At 51.3% G+C, this 19,769-nt stretch overlaps 1 protein-coding gene and 1 long non-coding RNA gene across 13 annotated transcripts in view; one reads left to right on the top strand and one right to left on the bottom strand.

The window, feature by feature from the left end:
* The window catches only part of ARID3B (AT-rich interaction domain 3B), a 138,341-nt gene extending 119,025 nt beyond the window's left edge, over positions 1 to 19,316 (top strand). For 11 of the 12 annotated variants that reach the window (XM_055363756.2, XM_055363758.2, XM_055363755.2 and 8 more), the window contains 5 exons: positions 11,017 to 11,200; positions 12,348 to 12,631; positions 12,758 to 13,012; positions 14,331 to 14,432; positions 16,805 to 19,316. In XM_055363756.2, the coding sequence (XP_055219731.1) occupies positions 11,017 to 11,200; positions 12,348 to 12,631; positions 12,758 to 13,012; positions 14,331 to 14,432; positions 16,805 to 16,968 (989 nt within the window). In that variant the 3' untranslated portion in view covers positions 16,969 to 19,316. The remainder of the gene's footprint in view (positions 1 to 11,016; positions 11,201 to 12,347; positions 12,632 to 12,757; positions 13,013 to 14,330; positions 14,433 to 16,804) is intronic. The other variant, XM_055363762.2, reaches the window with a different exon arrangement.
* LOC129527147 (uncharacterized) lies at positions 11,242 to 12,361 on the bottom strand. The gene is made up of 3 exons (XR_008672094.2): positions 12,285 to 12,361; positions 11,653 to 11,827; positions 11,242 to 11,258 (listed from the first exon to the last, which is right to left on the bottom strand). It is a non-coding gene; the product is annotated as an uncharacterized lncRNA (long non-coding RNA).
* Positions 19,317 to 19,769: the final 453 nt, after the last annotated feature.

The following is a 19,769-nucleotide window of genomic DNA, read 5'->3' on the forward strand; positions in this document are numbered from 1 at the left end:
GTGAGCTGAGTTCATGCCATTGCACTACAACCTGGGCAACAGAGTGAGACCTTGTCTCAAAAAACAAAAGAAAGAAGGAAAGGGAAAGGGAAATGCAAGGAAGAAAGAAAGAAAAGAAAGAAAATAGCCTGAGTTTGAAAGGCCTGGAGACACCCAAGTGGGCTGTGAGAGGGGCCAGCAGCTTTGACACAGCAGGCTGTGCCCACAGAGGAAGCAGACAGCTCTGAGGGATGCAGCACACAGCAGGCCGCCCCGAATGACTGCAGCTGCAGGTGATAAAATGGCTGTCCAGTGGGAGACAGGGACGGGCCGTAACTGCTGCTTTGTGCTGTATCTCTTGCTTGTTAACATGTTTGGGTGAATTGACTGCAACAGATGGGCCTTTCAGCCCTCAGCACCTTGGTTTCTAGGCAAGACCGGGGTGACTTGCACCTTGGCGACCCCCTCCCCTCCCTGAGCAGCAGAGCAACCTGCGCATAAAGAAGCCTGAGAAGATTGGAGTGGGACGAGGCGCAGTGCCCTGTGGGGGTGGAAAGAGCTCTGGACTGGCAGCGCAAAGCCAGGGCTAACATCCCTTCGTTCTCCTGATCTTGAGCACATCCTCCCCACTCTGGTGGCCACAGTTTCCTTATCTATTGAATGAGAGGGTTCAATTAGTGTCATCTTGGAAGTTTCTATTGTCTGTATTGTGTGTCCATGATTGTGTCTATTGAGCTACCCTTGATGAACAAAAAATCAAAAGAAGAAAAGCCCCTTTAGCAGTTTTCTATCAAAGTAATTGTATGAAACGACACCAGAAATCTCCGAGACCAAATGCTTCTCTCCTGTCCTTGCTGTGTAAGGACAGGACTTACACAGCAAGTGTAAGTCCTCTTTTGCTCTTTTGCTGACTGAAGCCAAATTCAACTAAGCAAGTTGCCCTCGATTGTCCCCCACCACCCTATTCCCGCCAGAATATTTCTCTAGAAAAGACTGGTTAGGTTTAGAACTCTGATGCCCCTTTGGGCTCACCTTTTGCCGTGTGTGTGTGTGTGTGTGTGTGTGTGTGTGTGTGTGTGTGTGTGCGCGCAAAAAATACACACGTTTCGGCTGGACGCATTGGCTCATGCCTGTAATCCCAGCACTTTGGGAGGCCAAGGCAGGCGGATCACTTGAGGCCAGGGGTTTGAGACCAGCCTGGCCACCATGGTGAAACCCCATCACTACTAAAAATACAAGAATTAACCAGGCATGGTGGCACATGCTGGCAATCCCAGCTACTCGGGAGGCTGAGGCAGGAGAATCGCCTGAACCTGGGAGGCAGAGGTTGCAGTGAGCCAGGATCGCACCACAGCCTGGGCAACAGAATGAGACTGTCAAAAAAACAAATAAAAAACAAAAAACGTGTTTCTTTGGCAAACATAAAGCCAAAACAGTTGTAAATAAAATTGTCTGGCTAATTTAACTCCCTGTGGGTGGTTTCTGAAATACCATTCCCTCATAGATTTTCCATTTAGTCTTTCAGTGCCCAAGGGGAGGGACTAATTTCTAAGTCTAATAAGCAAAGGCTATTATAAACAATTTCGTTTTTCCTTCATCAGTGAGGAAGAAAAGCTTGTTTTTTGTTCCCTAGGAGGTGAAACAGAAGTGTGGTTTCATTAAAGAGTCAGGATGATGATGACGATAATGGTGATTTTACTGTTACTTGCATTTTTATTATACCATACACATTACAGAACCTTGCAACCCATTATCTGATCTGCTGCTCCCCTCAGCTCCAGCTCTGTAGAGAGAGCAAAGGTTATCACCTGTAACCCTGAAGAAGCAGCCCCAAGGTTAAGTGACTCACCTAAGGCCACAGAGCAGACTTAACACGCGGTCTCCTAACTCCCAGGCCAGTGTGCTTTGCTTCTCCTGCCTTATCTTTGAGAAACTTGTTCCCTAGAGCTAGCAACCCCATCACTCCCCTTTGGGGCAGCAGGCAAACCTCATGTCTTCTGCAGCATTCACCGCCTCCAAGAGGGTGGTGGCCTGCCTCCACAGGCCACCGTTCAGTAGCGCTTCTGAGCATCTAGCTGATGAACACAGGGTAGAACCTGACGTGCAAGATGGGTCTTCATCTCAGGGTCAGGGCTGTTTCTCAGAGAAATAGGGAAGGGCAGATGTGACAACTCAGAGTGGCACAGAGGCTGCCATCTGTCAAGGCAGGATGGGGTAGGGCTTGGGAGACACAGGAGGCACCCAGAATGCCCACAAGCAAGGCTCTCTTTTCCTGCCCCTGCCCCATCTGGGCACACCAGGCTAAGGAACTGCCTGGTCACATGGAAGACAAGTTTTGTCAAGCCCTCACTTATAGACCTGCCCTCCCGCCCCCATCAGTTCTCTTCAAGGCTGCAAACTGACCTTGGTTTTCCCAAATGGATTGTTGGATCTTTTTTGATGTGTATATACAAAGAATTTACTGTGGGAAAAGGGCTTGGTCTGCTTCAAAGTGCAACTTGAGTGTTTTTCCTTCTGTTGTGTGCTTATCTATCCATCTCAGGCAAGGAAATGTTCATGACATATATTGCTTTGCCTTTTGGTGGAGGCAATTTCTTGTATATTCTTTGTATCTTACCATAAATGGTCTGTGCCCTGGACACCCTTCCTGGCAGACGAAAATATGTTGTCTTTTTCAGACGATATAGGCTTTGGGGCTTCATTTTCTAACTTTATCCCGAAATTAAAGTCTAAAATGCATGGATTTAAGTGTCTGGATTAGCCCTTTGTCTGAGGCCAGATCTTTTTCTCTCTCTAGGTGACCCAGCTGCTGTTAAAAAAATATAGTGGTTTTTTCCCCATTTTTAATAGTCATTATAATACTCTATAAATACCCAGTTATCCACGATCATAGGAAGGGAGTCTGGTTTTTGAAAGTCACAATTAATTTGAATAGCCTGCTTTTGTCGTTAAATTCAGCCTCTTCCCCTTCAAAATCTTTTATTGGTATTTCTAACACATGGGAAAATTGAGTTATTTGATAGTTTTGCCTCTTTTGTCCCAAAGTGAACCAATATTCAGTAAATCATCTAAGAGTTGGTATGGTGAAAGGTTGCAGTGAGTGTTTGGCCTGCTTATACCATGGGGAAGTTTTGCTGGGTTTTGAGAGTCTAGTGGCACAACAGCACTGGAAACTCAGACAGCCATGCACTGCTCAGGCCAGAAGGCCCACGAGGTGTGCCCCAGCCCAGCCAGCCTTCCACTCCTCTCCTGGAGATGCCAGGCAGATCTGCCCAGTGGCAGGCAAAGCAGGGAAGACCCTGCAGTCCACCTCCTTCTGACTCATTGGCCAGTTTCTCTGAATGCAGTTGTCATAGCCATAATCTTTTTTTTTTTTTTTTTTTTTTTTTTTGAGATGGAATTCACTCTGTTGCCCAGGCTGGAGTGCAGTGGCGCGATTTTGGCTCGCTGCAACCTCCGCCGCCCGGGTTCACGCCATTCTCCTGCCTCAGCCTCCCGAGTAGCTGGGATTATAGGCGCCTGCCACCACGTCTGGCTAATTTTTGTATTTTTAATATAGATGGGGTGTCACCATGCTGGACAGGCTGGTCTCAAACTCCCGACCTCAGGTGATCTGCTCACCTTGGCCTCGCAAAATGTTGGAATTACAGGGGTGAGCCACCGCGCCCAGCCACCATAATCTTATTATTAGGCATAGCAGAATACAATATTACATTTACTGTTGAACTTCACCTAAAGAGATTAGTCTAAGCTGGAATAGCAAAAAAGGTAATGACTTTAAAATTAGCCTCCAAGGTTGTAGAACCACCAGCTCTCCCATGCACTACAGCTGGGAGTGTAAAGGGATACAACTACTTTGGAAGTCTGTTTGGTAGTGTTTGCTAAAGCTAAACATACCTGGACCTTGTTACCCAGCAGTTGTACTCCTGGATGTATTCCCAACAGAAATGAGTGCTTGCGTTCACTGAAAGATACAGGTAAGCATATTCATAGCAGCTCCATTCATTATAGCCAAAAACTGGAAAGAATTCCAATGTCCATCAGTAGTTGAATGGATAAATAAATGTAGCATAGTCACATATCGGAACACTACACAGCAGTAGAAAGTTATGAACTAGCCGGGTACAGTGGCTCACACCTGTAATCCCAGCACTTTGGGAGGGTGAGGCAGGTGGATCACTTGAGCTCAGAAGTTCAAGAGCAGCCTGGGCAACATGGTGAAACCCCATCTCTACCAAAAAAAAAAAAAAAATTAGCTGGATGTGGTGGCACCTGCCTGTAGTCCCAGCTACTTGGGAGGCTGAGGTGAGAGAAGTGCTTGAGCCTGGGAGGCAGAGGCTGCAGTGAGGCGAGATCATGTCACTGCACTCTAGCCTGGGCTACAGAGTGAGACTCCACCTAAAAAAAAAAAGTTATGAACTACTGCTTTACGCAGCTGGGATGACTCTCAGACCTGATATTGAGCAAAAGAAGCCAGACACAGAATATATACTACGTGAGTCCATTTATATAAAGTTCAAAAAAATATATGTCAGAATAGCATTTTATTTCCAGAGTGGGTAGGGTGGAGGGATGGATATTGATTGGAAAGAGGCATGAGAGAGTTTTCTAGGGGTGCTGTAAATGTTCTGTGTTTTGGCCAGACATGGTGGCTCACGGCTGTCATCCCAGCACTTTGGGAGGCTGAGGCAGGCGGATCACCTGTGGTGAGGAGTTTGAGACCAGCCTGGCCAAATGGTGAAACCCTGTCTCCACTAAAAATGCAAAAATTAGCCAGGCATGGTGGCAAGCGCCTGTAATCCCAGCCACTTAGGAGCCTGAGGCAAGAGAATCGCTTGAACCTGGGAGGTGGAATTTGCAGCGAGCCAAGATCACACTACTGCACTCCAACCTGGGCAACAGAGCGAGACTGTCTCAAAAAAAAAAAAAAAAAAAAAGTTCTTTATTTTGATCTGAGGGATGGTTGTGGAGGTGCATTTGGAAGTACACATCTAGTGAGCTGTATGGTTAAGGTTAATGCACTATACCATATGTAAGTTAGACCCACTCAGTGGGCAGTTGGAGGTGGAAGGCTTAAGGATTCTTGTCAGTCTATACTAGCATATTGGCACATGCTTGCCTCTGGCCTGTCTTGTGGAACAGCGCAACTACAAGCTGCACGGCAGACTACCAGACGCTGCTGCCTGGTTTCCCAGTGGGAGACCTTTTTCCTTTTCCTTTCCCTTTTCTTTTTCCTTTCCGTTTCCTATTAAAACTTTTGTTAGAGGTTCAGGCGGTACATGTGCAGGTTTTTTACATGGATATACTGCAGGGCACTGAGGTTTGGGGTACGATTGATCCCGTCGCCCAGCCTATATGCATAGTACCCAATAGGTAGTTTTTCAGCCCTTGTCCCCTGTAGTAGTCGCCAGTATCTGTTGTGATATTCTCTATATGAACAAGTCATGGGAGGAAATCAGCAGTCATTTCTCTGCTGGCTTCTGGGGAGCAGGTCTAGAGCAGGGCAAGAATGAAGATGCAGAGGAATGTTCAGGAAGCCTGCCTGCCTGCGCACATTCCCTGCTTAACACAGGTCTTAACTCTTCCAGGCTCTCTGGTCAGCTCTCTTGACAGTCAGGCTATGGAAATGATTAATGATCTTTCTCAAAGCCTGGAAAAAGCAGCAAGGGTCCCTGGCAGGGCCACACCCTGGGTCCTGGGCCCTCACCCCTGCCCAGTGGGCAGGAAGGCAGCCATATGAGTCTGTCTGGGGTCCCTGCCCCTGTTTGCTTCTGGACTTCCCTGGAACCGGCCCATTCTCTGCAATGGGGAGGAAGTGGCTTTCCCTTCAACACTCTTACCATCTCTCATCTTTGTCTCCAAGGCCAGAAGAGGCCATCTCTTCTGCCCTCACCCCTATCCCCAGCTACATCTTGGTTGTCTGAGTGGCAGGAAGGAAAACAAAGTACCAGGGAGCAGCTTTTGTTTGGCCACATCTGCACTGGAAGCTCCTGATCACAGCTGTGGCCTGCTAGTGCCAGCGCCCAGCGGCATTCCCACCAACAAGGGTTAAAGCCCCAGGAGTCCCGCCAGCTTCACTGGGTCCATGGCCCTCATAAAAGCCTTTTACATCCGTCCCTCGGGCTGCAGGCTCCCTGGCTGAAATCTGATAAGGGGCCTCTTTGTTGCAACTGTCAGTCTCCTTTATTGAGGAGGGAACTGGAGACCAGCGGCACTTCTTGGGGTGCAGATAAGGCCCTGGATTCCTGTCAGAGAGAGCATGATTAATTACCCTCAATCCCAGCTCCTGCTTTGATAGCAGTGACTGACAGTCCACAGGCTTCCCCATCAGGTGCTCACCCCCTTCTGGGAGGCATGATGGGGGTGGAGATTTGGTCTCCTGTAGGGCCAACACCAGTGACCCACAAAGATCTCTCTTCAGTGGGTGTTTGCCTCCTTCCTGGTGCTCTGTGAGTTGCTTTTGCATTTCTTGTGGACAGAGGCCTGCCTCTCTCAGGTGAAGAGCTTCCTTAGAGGAAGATAGAATACAGCCCAGAGAGCAGGCCAGAGACCCCTTGCTCCCTCCCGCAAAGACTGGGAAAGGAGCCATTGCTTGTGGACGTGAACTTCACAAATCTGGCCTTAAGCCCGGGGCCCTTCACAGAGAAAATCTCAAACTATCTGTATCAAGGCCACTTGACAATATTACTCTATAATTCAGGCAAGTTCCTAAAACCATGTGATTCTCCCTTTGGTAATAATCACAACTGTCAATTTTTGTTTATCGATTTATATATTGCTGGTTTGAAGGTACATCAGCAGAATTTTTGTTTTAATTTTGTATTCATAGACTTTAGAACTGAAAATCATCTAGTCCAAATTCCTCACTTCACATTTGCGGAAACTGAGGCCTGAGTCTGTCGATTGCCTATTGGTTCTTGTTCAGCAGGTAAACTTAGCTTAAAGGCCTTCTCTCTTTCTTCATAGTAGAATCTACTTTGGACAAGAGAAATGGCTACCAGGTCCATTAAGCACAAAGCAAACTGCTGAGACCAACCTGCAGATTCTGCTTCTCTCAGTTGTTAGAAGAATCAAAGACACGGCAGGCTTTTGTGTCTGGATTATCTGATGGGAGAAAGCGCCACTGTCATCTAGAGAGTCCTCGGCATAGCCTCCGCTCTGTTTCTGATGGCACCAAGGGCCAGCCTGCACTGGGAGCCACTAACAGTTTCACAGAGGGCCAGCCACAGGGAATAATGCGCCCAATCTCCTTATCAGCTTGATCTCCAGAACCAGGGTGCCTGATCAGGGCATGGGGGCTCGTGTGAGGAGAGTCCACTGTGGAGTGAGGAAAACAGCTTCCCAAGTATGCCCTGGGTGGAGCTGGGCCACACAGCAGGGTGCAGGGGCCACCACCACGGTTTCCAGTGCACCTCTTACCTGCGGTTTCTCTGTAGTGTGATGACAGTTCCCAGAAGAGTCCCATTTTCCCCTCTGGGAAGAGATCACTTATTAGTTAGGTTACAACCTTGACTTCAGACACCACTGTGACCCTTCCTTGTCTCCTCAGGTTCTGTATCTGCCATTGTTCCCCTGGCCCTAAGCAGTTCTCAGTCTAATATAATACAGTCACGTTGTGTGTGACTATAAAGAGGCTAATTTTTAATGAAATTTCTACATCTATAACAATGTTGTCTTTCAAAGATGCCATCTCAAACAGCCAGGCAATTAGTCCAATGACTACTCAAAATGAATTTGTAATTCCTCTCTGGGGAGTTGCCTTCAGAGGCAGTTTGAACCACACTAGAAAATCTCAGCCGGGTGCGTGGCTCACGCCTGTCATCCCAGCATTTTGGGAGGCTGAAGTGGGAGGATTGCTTGAGTCCAGGAGTTTGAGACCAGCCTGGGCAACATAGTGAGACCTCGAGAAACATTTCTGGGTAGGTTAATTTATTAAACGCTATAAGGCATGGTAGGCATGGTAAAGGAAAGACAACCCCTGCCTTCATAGAGCTGACAGTCCTCCTGGGATATCGGATGAACAGATGTGAAACAATTAGAGAAGGACAATTTGCTAAACTTATAGGGGCGTGATAGAAATTCTGAGAGGGAAGAAACCCACATGAACTGGGGTAGTGAGAACATGCTTCCTGGAAGGAGTGGATATGGAAGAACACTGTGGAGGATTTGAGGGGAGGCACAAAAGAGCGTGTTTTGGGGGCAATAGGGAGAAGGCCCAGTGAGTTGGAGTACAAGAGAGTTGCTTGGATATGCCAGGAATACTTCACATGTGATCTTCTAAGGGAGTGTTGAGGAACATGGGTCATGCGATTGGACATGTGAGATGGGCTAGGTAAGCAATAAGAGTTTTCATAGGTTTTTAAACAAGGAGGTGAGTAATATGGTAAAAGTAGTATTTTAATAAGATTGGCTGCAGTGTTCAAGTTGATCGTATGGCTAAGAGGCTGCTGCAGGCATCTAATTGTGGGCCAGAGAGGGCCTGGACCAGGATGGTGGCTGCAGGCCAAAAAGGAAGATGCCTTTGAGAGGTACCTCCAAGGACGAATCATGAAGCCTTCTAACACCCTGAAAGTGGGTGATAGGGAGAGGAGAGGAGCCAGTGCTGACACGAGGTTCCTGCCTTCCTGCCTAACTTCCAAGGGTGGTAGTGTTGCTGGGAAAAAATGAGGTGTGGGGAAAGGGAGCTAGTTTAGGGGAATGAAGATGAGCCCAGCACAAACATTCTGACTTGGAAGTATACGGGTCACACGTGTGAAGATGCCCTAGGAGCTTCCGGAAATGTGAGCTTAGGAGCCCTGTGTGAGGGGACCTTGGGAGTGGTCCTCTCAGACACTCCAGGTAATGCCTTGGAAGGTGTGGACTCAAGGCCATGGGTGTGTTCGGGCAGATAGGCCTCCAAAAGGAGGTCGACGTTAGCCCTGTCCTGCTGGGGGCCCACATCAGCCTTTTGTCTTTCTGGTAGGGGGAAGGTTTACTGTCCAGAACAGCACTGGGAGAAGTCAACCAGCACATGAGCTGTGTGTCTTAGGAGTATGCCCGTAATCCTCTGTTATTTTACCTATGAATTTGTGGATCTAATTCCATGACCCCTTTGTCCTTGACCCTCCAAGGACCAGCAGGTCAAGATAAAGGTCTTCAAGGTCACTAACTCCCTCCCCACACTTAGGAAAGAGGCCTAAGCCAGGTGCTGTGGCTCACGCTGCAGTCCATGTGCTTTGGGAGGCTGAGGCAGGAGGATTGCTTGAGCTTAGGAGTTTGAGACCAGCCTGGGCAACATAGGAAGATCCTGTCTCTACAGAAAATGTTTTTAAATTCCCTGAGTGTGGTGGTGTGTGCCTGTATTCCCAGCTACTTAGGAGGCCGAGTGGGAGGATGGCTGGAGGTTAAGTCTGCAATAAGTCATGATTGCACCACTGCACTCCAGTCTGGGCAACAGAGTGAGACCCTATCTTTGAAAAAAAAAAAAGAAGAAGAAGAAGAGGCCTGGTCCTGCCGCAGCAGCCCCACATATCCATGCCCACAGTGCTTCCTTTTCATTCTCTGGCTTGAACCATCCTGTAAAAGAGTTGGTGAGGCTGCCATTCAGAGCTGAGAAAACTGCTGTGCCTTTAGGGAAAGAAGGCGGATGGAGCAGAAACAAACAGCTCTTCCCTGCTCAGGTTGGCTTGAGGTCCACCAGGCAGCCCAGTGAGACCTCAGCGAGACTGGGGCAATGGGAGGGGGCAAGGCAGAGGAGCAGCAGTCTGTGTACAGTAAAAGGAGTTTGCCATCAAAAGGCAACAAGTCTCATACCGTGCCCTGGACGGTGACCCTTCCCTGTGGAATTCTCCCCTCTGACCTCCAGATCATTAATCCCGAGGCTGCCAAATGACAGTCATCCATCACGCCCCCTGATGAGCATCCCAGCCGGCTGTGAAAGGACTTGCCCCGCCCTCACCACATCCCCTGGTGCTCATTAGTAGCCCTTCCTCCTCGGTGCCAGGTTTCCTAATCAAGTCCCTGGCTCCTCTCACTTCCCCTCGGGGCCATTGGGCGGAAGCTGCTCTGACCCTCCCCCTTTCAGAGGCCAGGGAGTGGGTGGAGTGATTGGTGTGGGGAGAGAATTGAGTGGCTTTTCATTCCTCTGGAGACCTGTGTGTCCAGCAGCTCCTTTGACATGGCGGGGCACACGAGAGAGAAATAAACCATTTCTCCATCAAGCAGGAGAGGAGAAAGCAGGCATGTGCAAACAAGCACACTCTTTTTTTTTTTTTTTTTTTTTTTTAAGACAGTCTCACTCTGTCGCCCAGGCTGGAGTGCAGTGGTGCGATCTCGGCTCACTGCAAGCTCCGCCTCCCGGGTTCACGCCATTCTCCTGTCTCAGCCTTCCAAGTAGCTGGGACTACAGGCGCCTGCCACCACGCCAGGCTAATTTTTTTTGTATTTTTAGTAGAGACGGGGTTTCGCCGTGTTAGCCAGGATGGTCTCGATCTCCTGATCTCGTGATCTGCCCGCTTCGGCCTCCCAAAGTGCTAGGATTACAGGCGTGAGCGACCGCGCCCAGCCAACGAGCACACTCTTTATAAGCAGCACTGAGCGCTGCCAGGAGGGTGACTAGGCAGGGCTCCCCTTCTAGGAAGTCAGAGAAAGGCATCCCGGAGGAAGCTGCCGCTGAATGGAGTCTGAAAGCTGCAGAGATAAGTCGCCAGATCACTAGGAATAGTCTGGAATCATACTGCTAGCAAAACAAAAACAAAAACACACACACACAAACTAAAAAACAAGCACCTTTGAAATCATCTAGTCTGGCCCTCTTATTTACAGACGGCAAAACAGAACCAGAGAGGCTAAGTGCTTTGCCAAAGGCCCACACAGCCTGTGCGTTGGACCTGTCCTGACAGCTAGTCTGAGTGTTGAGGCTTGGGGAGTTTGAGTTAAATTACACTTCCAGGTTGATGAGCATTGTTTCCAGCTCGGCTAAAGGTGGGCATACACGGAATCTTTCTTCTCAGCCTGATGATGATCCCGCTGTCTCTTTCTCTCGTTGGACAACCACAGGGACCCCCATCAACCGAATCCCCATCATGGCCAAACAGATCCTGGACCTGTACATGCTGTATAAGCTGGTGACCGAGAAGGGGGGCCTGGTGGAGATCATCAACAAGAAGATCTGGAGGGAGATCACCAAAGGCCTGAACCTGCCCACATCCATCACCAGCGCCGCCTTCACCCTCAGGACGCAGTGAGTGGCCAGGGCCTGGGAGAAGGAAGCCGAGGCTGGAGAAAGGGGATGTTGTAACCTAGAGGAGAGGAAGGAAGGAAATTCCTTTGTATGGTTAGCAAGATGAGTGGATTCCCGAAACAGTGGGGAGCTTTCTGAGATGAACCCCTCACTAAACCAAGAAGTGATGAGAACCACCATTTACCACGTGTCTACTCTGTGCTGGTACTTTACTATTTCATTTAAACCTCACAGTCAACCCTGTAAAGTAGGTATGCCCCCATTTCCCACATTACAAAAATGAAGTCTCCATGGTTAAATAATTTGGCTAAGGTCATATACCAGCCAGTAAGTGGTAGAGCTGAGATTCAGACCTGGGCTTCTGTCTCTAAGACCTGTGCCCCTTCCAGGACATTGTCTTCCAAACAGCATCTCCACCCCAAGTGGCCCCTCTTACCTGACATTCAGCTTACCCAGCGGCAGAGGACCCAGAGAAAGGCAGGCAGGAAGGCCCCCTTGGATTGGTGACCTGGTTTTGTCAGCATTTGAGTTAATTACATGGGTGATGGAAGTGGTGAAACCAATAGTAGCACTGAAGAATGAGGGCCAGAGAGGAATCTTTTCTTCTGGAACACTCTGGAAGTTGTTCTGTGAAGAGTATGCAGTGAACAACTGACATCAGTTAGGTAGCATGTTGTAGCTACAACCAGAATGGCAAGGTTCTTGGGTAGAGAACTGCTTCTTGGGACCTAAGACACAAAGAATGACAGTGTCTAGGTCCCATGCACAATGGGAAGAATTGCTCCTATCTGACTAGCCCAGCTCTGAATGGTTATAAGATCAAGAAGTCAGAAAGCCCTTGTAAAACATGGGCCTAATTTTTCCCAGGGCTTCAAAACAAATGTGAAAATGCCAACTAAGATGTTATTTATTTCCCCTAATGAATGGTGCTTCAAAGTAGAGCCTATTTAGGATTGAGTGGCAGTCAGAGGAGGCTGGGGCAGAGTGTCCAGCCATCCCAGACTTTTCTGCCAAGTATACCAAGGTTGCAATCCTTTGCCCTAGAGTCCTGCCCAACAGAGACTGCTTCCAGAGACCCACCAACCTCAACTGGATGGTCTCTGGTGCTGTTTTGGATTATTCTCCCTGCTTGCTTCCTTTCCTCCAGGTACATGAAGTATCTGTATGCCTATGAGTGTGAGAAGAAAGCCTTGAGTTCCCCAGCCGAGCTCCAGGCAGCAATTGATGGCAACCGCAGGGAGGGCCGGCGGCCCAGCTACAGCTCCTCCCTCTTTGGCTACTCACCTGCTGCGGCTACTGCTGCTGCCGCTGCCGGGGCCCCTGCCCTCCTCTCCCCACCCAAGATCCGCTTTCCCATCCTTGGGCTTGGCTCCAGCAGTGGCACCAATACCAGTAGCCCTCGGATATCCCCAGCAACCACTCTCAGGAAAGGTCAGCAGGGCTCCTGGGGGAGAAGGAAGAAAGGGAGGAAGGGATGCCAGTTTCCCTGCGTTCAAGACTGGGGTTTTGGGGCAAGACGGTCAATTGTGGATTGGTCCAGCTCCAGTTCCTTTGCAGGTGATGGAGCCCCAGTGACAACAGTGCCTGTGCCAAATCGTCTGGCTGTGCCCGTGACCTTGGCAAGCCAGCAGGCTGGTACTCGGACCGCCGCACTGGAGCAGCTGCGGGAGCGGCTGGAGTCAGGGGAGCCTGCTGAGAAGAAGGCGTCGAGGCTGTCTGAGGAGGAGCAGCGCCTGGTGCAGCAGGCCTTCCAGCGCAACTTTTTCAGCATGGCACGGCAGCTCCCCATGAAGATCAGGATCAACGGCAGGGGTGAGCCAGGCTCAGGGCCGGGCCTTCCCTTCCTGGAAACCCCAAGCCCATTCACGCCTCCTGGGACTGGTGGGGCAGGGGTGGTGAGGCACATACTCCTGACCTGGAAGAGGCCCCTCCAGGTTCTGCCTTCCAGGCCCCTAGAAGAGAGGCACTGAGATCTTAGTTCACCAAGCTGAGGTTGTTTGGTAGAGGGGACCACATGTTGCCTCAGGCAGTGCCCTGTTCTCTAGTAAGAGGGAAAAGCAGTTATTCACAGAGGAGGAGCCAGAGGCCTTCAGAGAGCTGCTGCATTTCCCCACCAGCCATTACCCCAGCACCTCACTGGATGTAGGCAAGAGCAGGGCACCGTCTGCAGGTCTGGGAGGAAGACACCCCATGTTCCTGAGGCTCAGTGAGGGGCCAAGTTGCCCCGGGCTGGACAGCGGGACTCAGGAATATAGACAGAAGGAGGAAACACAAGTTTGGCAGCATAATTGACATCCTTTCCCTTCCTCTTCACGTTGTTCTGGTGCCCCACATTCTCTTCCTCAAGCCACACGCCCCTTTTCCCATTCACACACATTCTTTCCCATTCTGGTCCTGATGCTATCTCAAAGCAAACATGAATGAGATGTGTGGGAAGGAGCCAGGTGTGAAGGGAGCTGTACATATTCCCAGGCTGCCCCTCCCTACCCCATTGCCCTTGGGGACCAGAAGGAAACTGGGAGGTAATAGCTCATCCAGGGCCAGGTACCCTGCTCCTGCACAAAGCAAAGGGCTGTTAGAAAAGACAGCTCACCGGGAAGAATTCTGAGTCTGGGGTGAGCCAGGCAAAGGCCGTGTCTGCCAGCACTTGCAGGCTTCCACAAACGCCAGCTGCCTGGGTGGTCATGGAGGGGAGGGGCTGAGGGCGTAGACTTCTCTCTTTGAGGGACTCAGAGTCAAAGGAAAGAAGGGGCAGGTGGGTCCTCAAAGTTGGGGCTGGGTCTCATTGATCTCTGATTTCCTGGGCCTGGTGTATAGTGTAGTTCAGGGTTTGCCCGTCACTTGGAAAGTGCCAGGGCAGAGTGGTGGGGCCGGAGCCGGCCTCCTTGCCTACTGTGATTCCTTTTCTCTGGGAGCAGAGGTAGTTGGGATGAACTGGGTCAGTGGAAAAAGCCAGCAACAGGAGATTGGCGAGCCTGGGATCTCCTGCCATACCCTGCACTCAGGAGAAGGTTACATAGATGCCTTCTAACAGCGTGAGGCTTTGACCAGGGGTGGCCAGGCAGCATCAGAGAGGACAGCAGGAGTGCTGTGGAAGGCTTGACCAGGCCCACTGTCTCCCTGTCCCCAGCAGAAGACAGAGCAGAGGCCTCGGCTGCAGCACTGAACCTGACCACGAGTAGCATTGGGAGCATTAACATGTCTGTGGACATCGATGGCACCACCTACGCAGGTGAGGCCCTGGAGCTCTGGGGGAGGCCCACGTGGCCGCAGCTAGCCACAGGGCAGCTCTGCGGCTGGCCCTGCCTCTTACCCTCTGTCTGAACACCTCCCACAGTGGCTTCCTTTTTCCTGGTCTCAGAGTTGCAAAGGTCAAGTGGTCCTCTGGACTAGTAGAGACTGTGGATTGTTAACAGGATGATAGGTCCCTCCCACTTTGGCAGAAACCCTTCACCTAACCCTTTTAGACCAGTGGTTGGCTCGTTAATTGAAGAAGTCAGCCAGTGTCCCACAGTCCCCAGGTCTTCTCATGCACAGCCTTTCTCTGACTGTAATTCAGCTCTTCTCTTCCTTTTGCAGACTGAGACACAGGCAAAGGAACCCCGGTATAGGAGAATCAGCTTACATTGTTAAGCTCCCCGCCCCCCAGTCTTTTACAGTTATCTTTTCCTAAACCTAATTTGGCAACAGTGTTTTGTTGGTTGGTTGGTTTCGCACCTTTACAGAGTCTTTCTAAGGGTTTAACTTAGTATTCATGACTGGGCACGGTGGCTGATGCCTGTAATCCTTGCACTTTGGGAGGCTGAGGCAAGAGGATCACTTGAGCCCAGGAGTTTGAGACCAGCCTGAGCAACATAGCAAAATCCCAAATTTACAAAATACAAAAAAAAAAAATAGCCAGGCATGGTGGTGCACACCTGTGGTCCCAGCTACTTGGGAGGCTGAGGCCAGGAGGATCACTTGAGCCCAGGAGGTCGAGGCTGCAGTAAGCCGTGATTGTACCACTGCATTCCAGCCTGAGTGACAAAGCAAGACCTTGTCTCAATTAAAAAAAAAAAAAAAAACTTAGTATTCATAAAAACAGCAGTCCTTTTCCCATTCCCATTTCATTGGTTTACGGATGAGCTTGGGAACAAGCCCACCTGACTCTTGTTAAGCACAGCATTGCTGGGCGCGGTGGCTCACGCCTGTAATCCCAGCATTTTGGGAGGCCAAGGCGGGTGGATATCGAGACCATCCTGGCTAACACAGTGAAACCCCGTCTCTACTAAAAATACAAAAAGTTAGCCAGGCGTGGGGGCGGGTGCCTGTAGTCCCAGCTACTCGGGAGGCTGAGGCAGGAGAATGGCGTGAACCTGGGAGGCAGAGCTTGCAGTGAGCTGAGATCGCGCCTCTGCACTCCAGCCTGGGCGACAGAGTGAGACTCCGTCTCAAAAAAAAAAAAAAAAAAAAGCACAGTATTATGAGTGGGGGCCACCAGGCCTGGCCCAGGGCATCACCCACCTGTTTTACCAAGGGCCCAAGGGCATGCGGAGTGTCAGCCAGCCTGGCAAGGTGTCTCGTGGAGACAGGCGAAAGCCCTACAACTGCACCTTCTATCACAACTGGGAGTGTTTCCTCAGGGCCTACTCCCATTCTAAGGGCCACACTCCCTCAGAGCACCGCCCTGCAGGCCTCCTGGGAGCATGCTCTGGATCTCTGCTGGGCCACTCACTTCAGAGAGAGGACAGAGTGTAGAGGAGCAGTGGTGCCAAGTGGGCTCACCAGTCATGCTATGTCTGCAGACTCTGCTCAGAGGTCTCTACCTGTCACAGGAGGCCCCTGGAGGAGGTGGGGCCTGGTGCCTTTTGCCTCTTCATTGTGCTGTGGTTTGGGAAGGTTGGGGGTTGGAATTAGGTCCATGGAGAAAGCAGGGAAGTAGGAATTCAAGGCCTGGATCTTGATATCCTTTTGTCCTCTGTCACGGAGAAAGGAGAAGGTAACTCCTTCCCTCTCAGAATGAGGAAGGGTCAGAAGTTGAAGGCTCCTCAAACCCCTGACAAGAAGGGAGCCAGTCACCCACCCCACCTGGCTCTGTCACCCAAGCTGGAATGCATTGGTGCGGTCATAGCTCACTGCAGCCTCAACCTCCTGGGCTCAAGCGATCCTCCTGCCTCAGCCCCCTGAGTAGCTGGGACTACCCATGCCCAGCTAATTTTTAAAAATTTTTTTATAGAGACAAGGGTCTTGCTGTATTGCCCAGTCTGGTCTCAAACTCCTGGCCTTGAGCTGTTCTCCCGCCTCACCCTCCCAAAGTGCTGGGATTATAGTTGTGAGCCACCACACCTGGCCTTGGTGTTCCTCTTTGTGTACCCTGGGTACACCTTGTCTCAGAGCATTTATGACATTTTAGCAAAATTACTCTGTCGACCTATCTGACCCCCTCCCCAGCCCATCAGCACTTTAAAGCAGGACAGCATTTGGATCTTCTCCCATCACCCCCTAGCACAGTGTCTACAGTGGAGTCAGGCACAGGCTAGGCCAGCGGTGAATACTTACTGAAAGGAGCTGGCCCTCCCCTTCGCTCTTCCTCTGCCCACACTTGCTTCTCTTCCACCCACCAAGGTGTGCTGTTTGCCCAGAAGCCTGTGGTCCACCTCATCACGGGGTCTGCTCCCCAGAGCCTCGGCAGCAGCGCCAGCAGCAGCAGCAGCTCTCACTGTTCACCAAGTCCTACCTCATCCCGGGGCACCCCCAGCGCAGAGCCCTCCACCAGCTGGTCCCTCTGATGGGCAGGACCCAGCTTCCCACTTGCCACTCTCCTGTCGAGAGTGAAGGAAGTTGATGCACAGAATTTACCTCATCTCACGGAGCCCACGTCGACGAGCACCATTTGGCCAGACATTGAGAGTTTGGACGTGTCCGTCTGTCCAGGCTCCATTCAGGTCCTGCTGTACTATGGGGGCAGGGAGAGGCTAGAGGGGCAGGACAGACAGCGTTGTCCAATCAGGGATTGTCCTGGAGAACTGGGTGGGGGTCTGTAGGTGTCCAGCTTCCTCCAGGGTTCCCCAGCCACCTCCCAGCTCGGGGCACAGTGTATCGACAATCTGTCAGCCGACACAGGGCTGGAGGCCCTACATTTCCCTCCCCCTTTAATTTATTTCCCTGCCCCTGCCTTCTGCCATGACCCCAGGGCCACTAGTCTCTTCCCCTGTTTTTAAGTCCCATGTGGGGCTGCCAGGAGCCAAGAGCATGCCTTCATGCCCTTCTCTGCTGAGCATGGGATGGGGCCCTTCCAGCCCACTTTGCCTACTGTTAGGTTCCTGGGGTACGGGTCCCTCAAACACAAGTCTTGAATCAGTCCTCAGGGCCCCAGATCCCCCTTCTAATGGTCTGAAGGAAGAGGCTGTGAGGGCAGTTCAGGGCCAGGGCCCACAGGGCATCTGCTGATGGGAAGGCAGAGCCTTGGGGCTGCCCAGCCCTGGCACCTGCTTCACACGGACCATTCTCTGACCGCCCCCCCCAAACCTCATGCTCCCCACTTGCCCTTATTGGCCTGCTTTCCCAAAACCAGCCCACTCATCCTTTCCCCAGCCCTCTTCAGCCCTCCCCAGTCCTCCCCAGCCTTCTTCAGCCTTCTTCAATTTCTTATGGGGCCATCTTGGCCTCACCATCCCCACACGTGCCGATGTCAGGTTCATTGAAATACCTCAGATTTGTAATTGTTGATGTTTGAGTCTTCAGGAAGTATTTGCATCTCTGAAATCTTTTTTATATGTGTTTTGCTGACTTTTGTTTTTTTTTATTTTAAAATTTTTATTGTTGTAGCACCAAAGAAATGAAAACAGATCACCCCCAAAGCCAAGCAAGTGATTGGGTACCCCGGCCCCTCTGGCCCTTCCCTCAAGCCCAGTGAGGAGGTGGGTGGAGGCATGCAGGGGAGACGACTCAGGGATCGCGGGGGCGGGGAGGTGGAGTGGAGAGGCCCGCTCTCACACTGGGTCGGGCCCTGAAACCGTACCAGTTCTGAAGACCGTTTTCTGCCACACCCCCACCCCCAGCTGACCAGGGAGGCAGAGGACACCTCCCCATCACTCAGCATTCCCAGCTCAGGGCACAGGCAGGCTGGGGTCCTCGCTGGCCTTGCCAGAGGTTGAGCCGCCCCAGGGTATGAGGAGATGAATAACTCCACAGCTCCTCCTGGACCCTGCGCGGGAGCAGGCGGCTCCTGTGCTGTAAAGAAAATTGATTCTTGCGTGCGGCTCACCTCAGTCGAGGAAGCCCTGGAATGTTCAGCAGAACACCACCACTGTGACATGGGGCTGTGGCAGTGGGAGACACCGCGCATGGCGTGGGTGTGTGTGGCGGCGTGGCTCGCATTCAGTCCTGTGTAGGAGAGGAAAGGGAATCAAAAGCTTGAGCACAAACAGATACCTCAGCCCGGTAAGCTGCAGCTCTGCTCAACTGCGTCTTCTCTCAGCCCTCCACACACGCTCACCCCCACTCCCACACACACACACACACACACACACACACACCATCTCCCGGGGGCTGACCTCCTCTGGCCTCAGCCTGCAGGGTGTGGGCAGAGAAGGGCATCTGGGACGTGGTGCCAGTGAGGAGTCCAGTTGGCTGGCACTGGGCCCATTTGAAGGTGTCTCAGACATTTGGCCAGTATGTCTTTCTCAGGGGTTTGGTCACAAAGGATGGACTCTTCCCACCCAGAGGATGCAGGGAAAGCACACTGTGTCTTTCCGGTCATTGGATCCTCTCCCTTTCCCCAGGCAGCTCGCCTGGCCACACCGTTGGAGTGAACCCTCACTGCCCTCAAGGGCAACAGCAGGGTGTCACCCAGAGCCCGATGAGGGGTGCCAGCAGGTGCCCCCACGAGTGGGGCCTTGGCCCAAGCAGAGCTTCCCCTGAAGGTGCCATCAGCCAGGGCAGCTCTGTCCCCTCCTGCTCTCCATCTTATATGTATTCTAACCAGGAAAAATGTGATAGCACATGGGTAGCCTAGGCAGTGAATAAATACCTCAGATGTCCTCCTGCAGCAAGTGTCTGTATATGTTGTGGTTATTTTCTATCTTACATGTTCTCGAATGTTTATATTTCAATAAACCTCTACCTCTTCACACAAGCAGGTCTCTCTCAGTTGCTTTGAGTGGCCTTTCCACTGGACAGTACTGGGGAGAGGTGAGCTCCTTCAGAGTGAAAGGGGACTGAGTGAACTACTCCTGACCCCTTGATTTCTCCTGAACCTTTTCCCCTTCACCCACGCCTTCTTCAAAGGGAAAGCTCACTGAGCTCACTCTCAGCTTACCTTCTGTGTTAGCAGGTTTCTCTGGCGTTACCTCATCATCAGAACTGACTCCAGCGATGTCACATCAGTGTCCTGGCAGGCACAGGGCCAGCGGGTCACCTTGATTCAGCAAGCCCCTGTCGAGCTCCTGCTGGGTCACACGATAAGGGAGGACCCACAGGGTTATCTAGATGGACATGGATTCTTTAGAGTACAGCATCACTGGGACTGAACAGCAGGCTACCACTGCTGGGATAGAAGCTGCAGCAGCCGCAGAACTTCTGGAAGGCT

Source organism: Gorilla gorilla, chromosome 16, assembly GCF_029281585.2.
Source record: "Gorilla gorilla gorilla isolate KB3781 chromosome 16, NHGRI_mGorGor1-v2.1_pri, whole genome shotgun sequence".
In the NCBI taxonomy this organism is placed as follows: domain Eukaryota; kingdom Metazoa; phylum Chordata; class Mammalia; order Primates; family Hominidae; genus Gorilla; species Gorilla gorilla.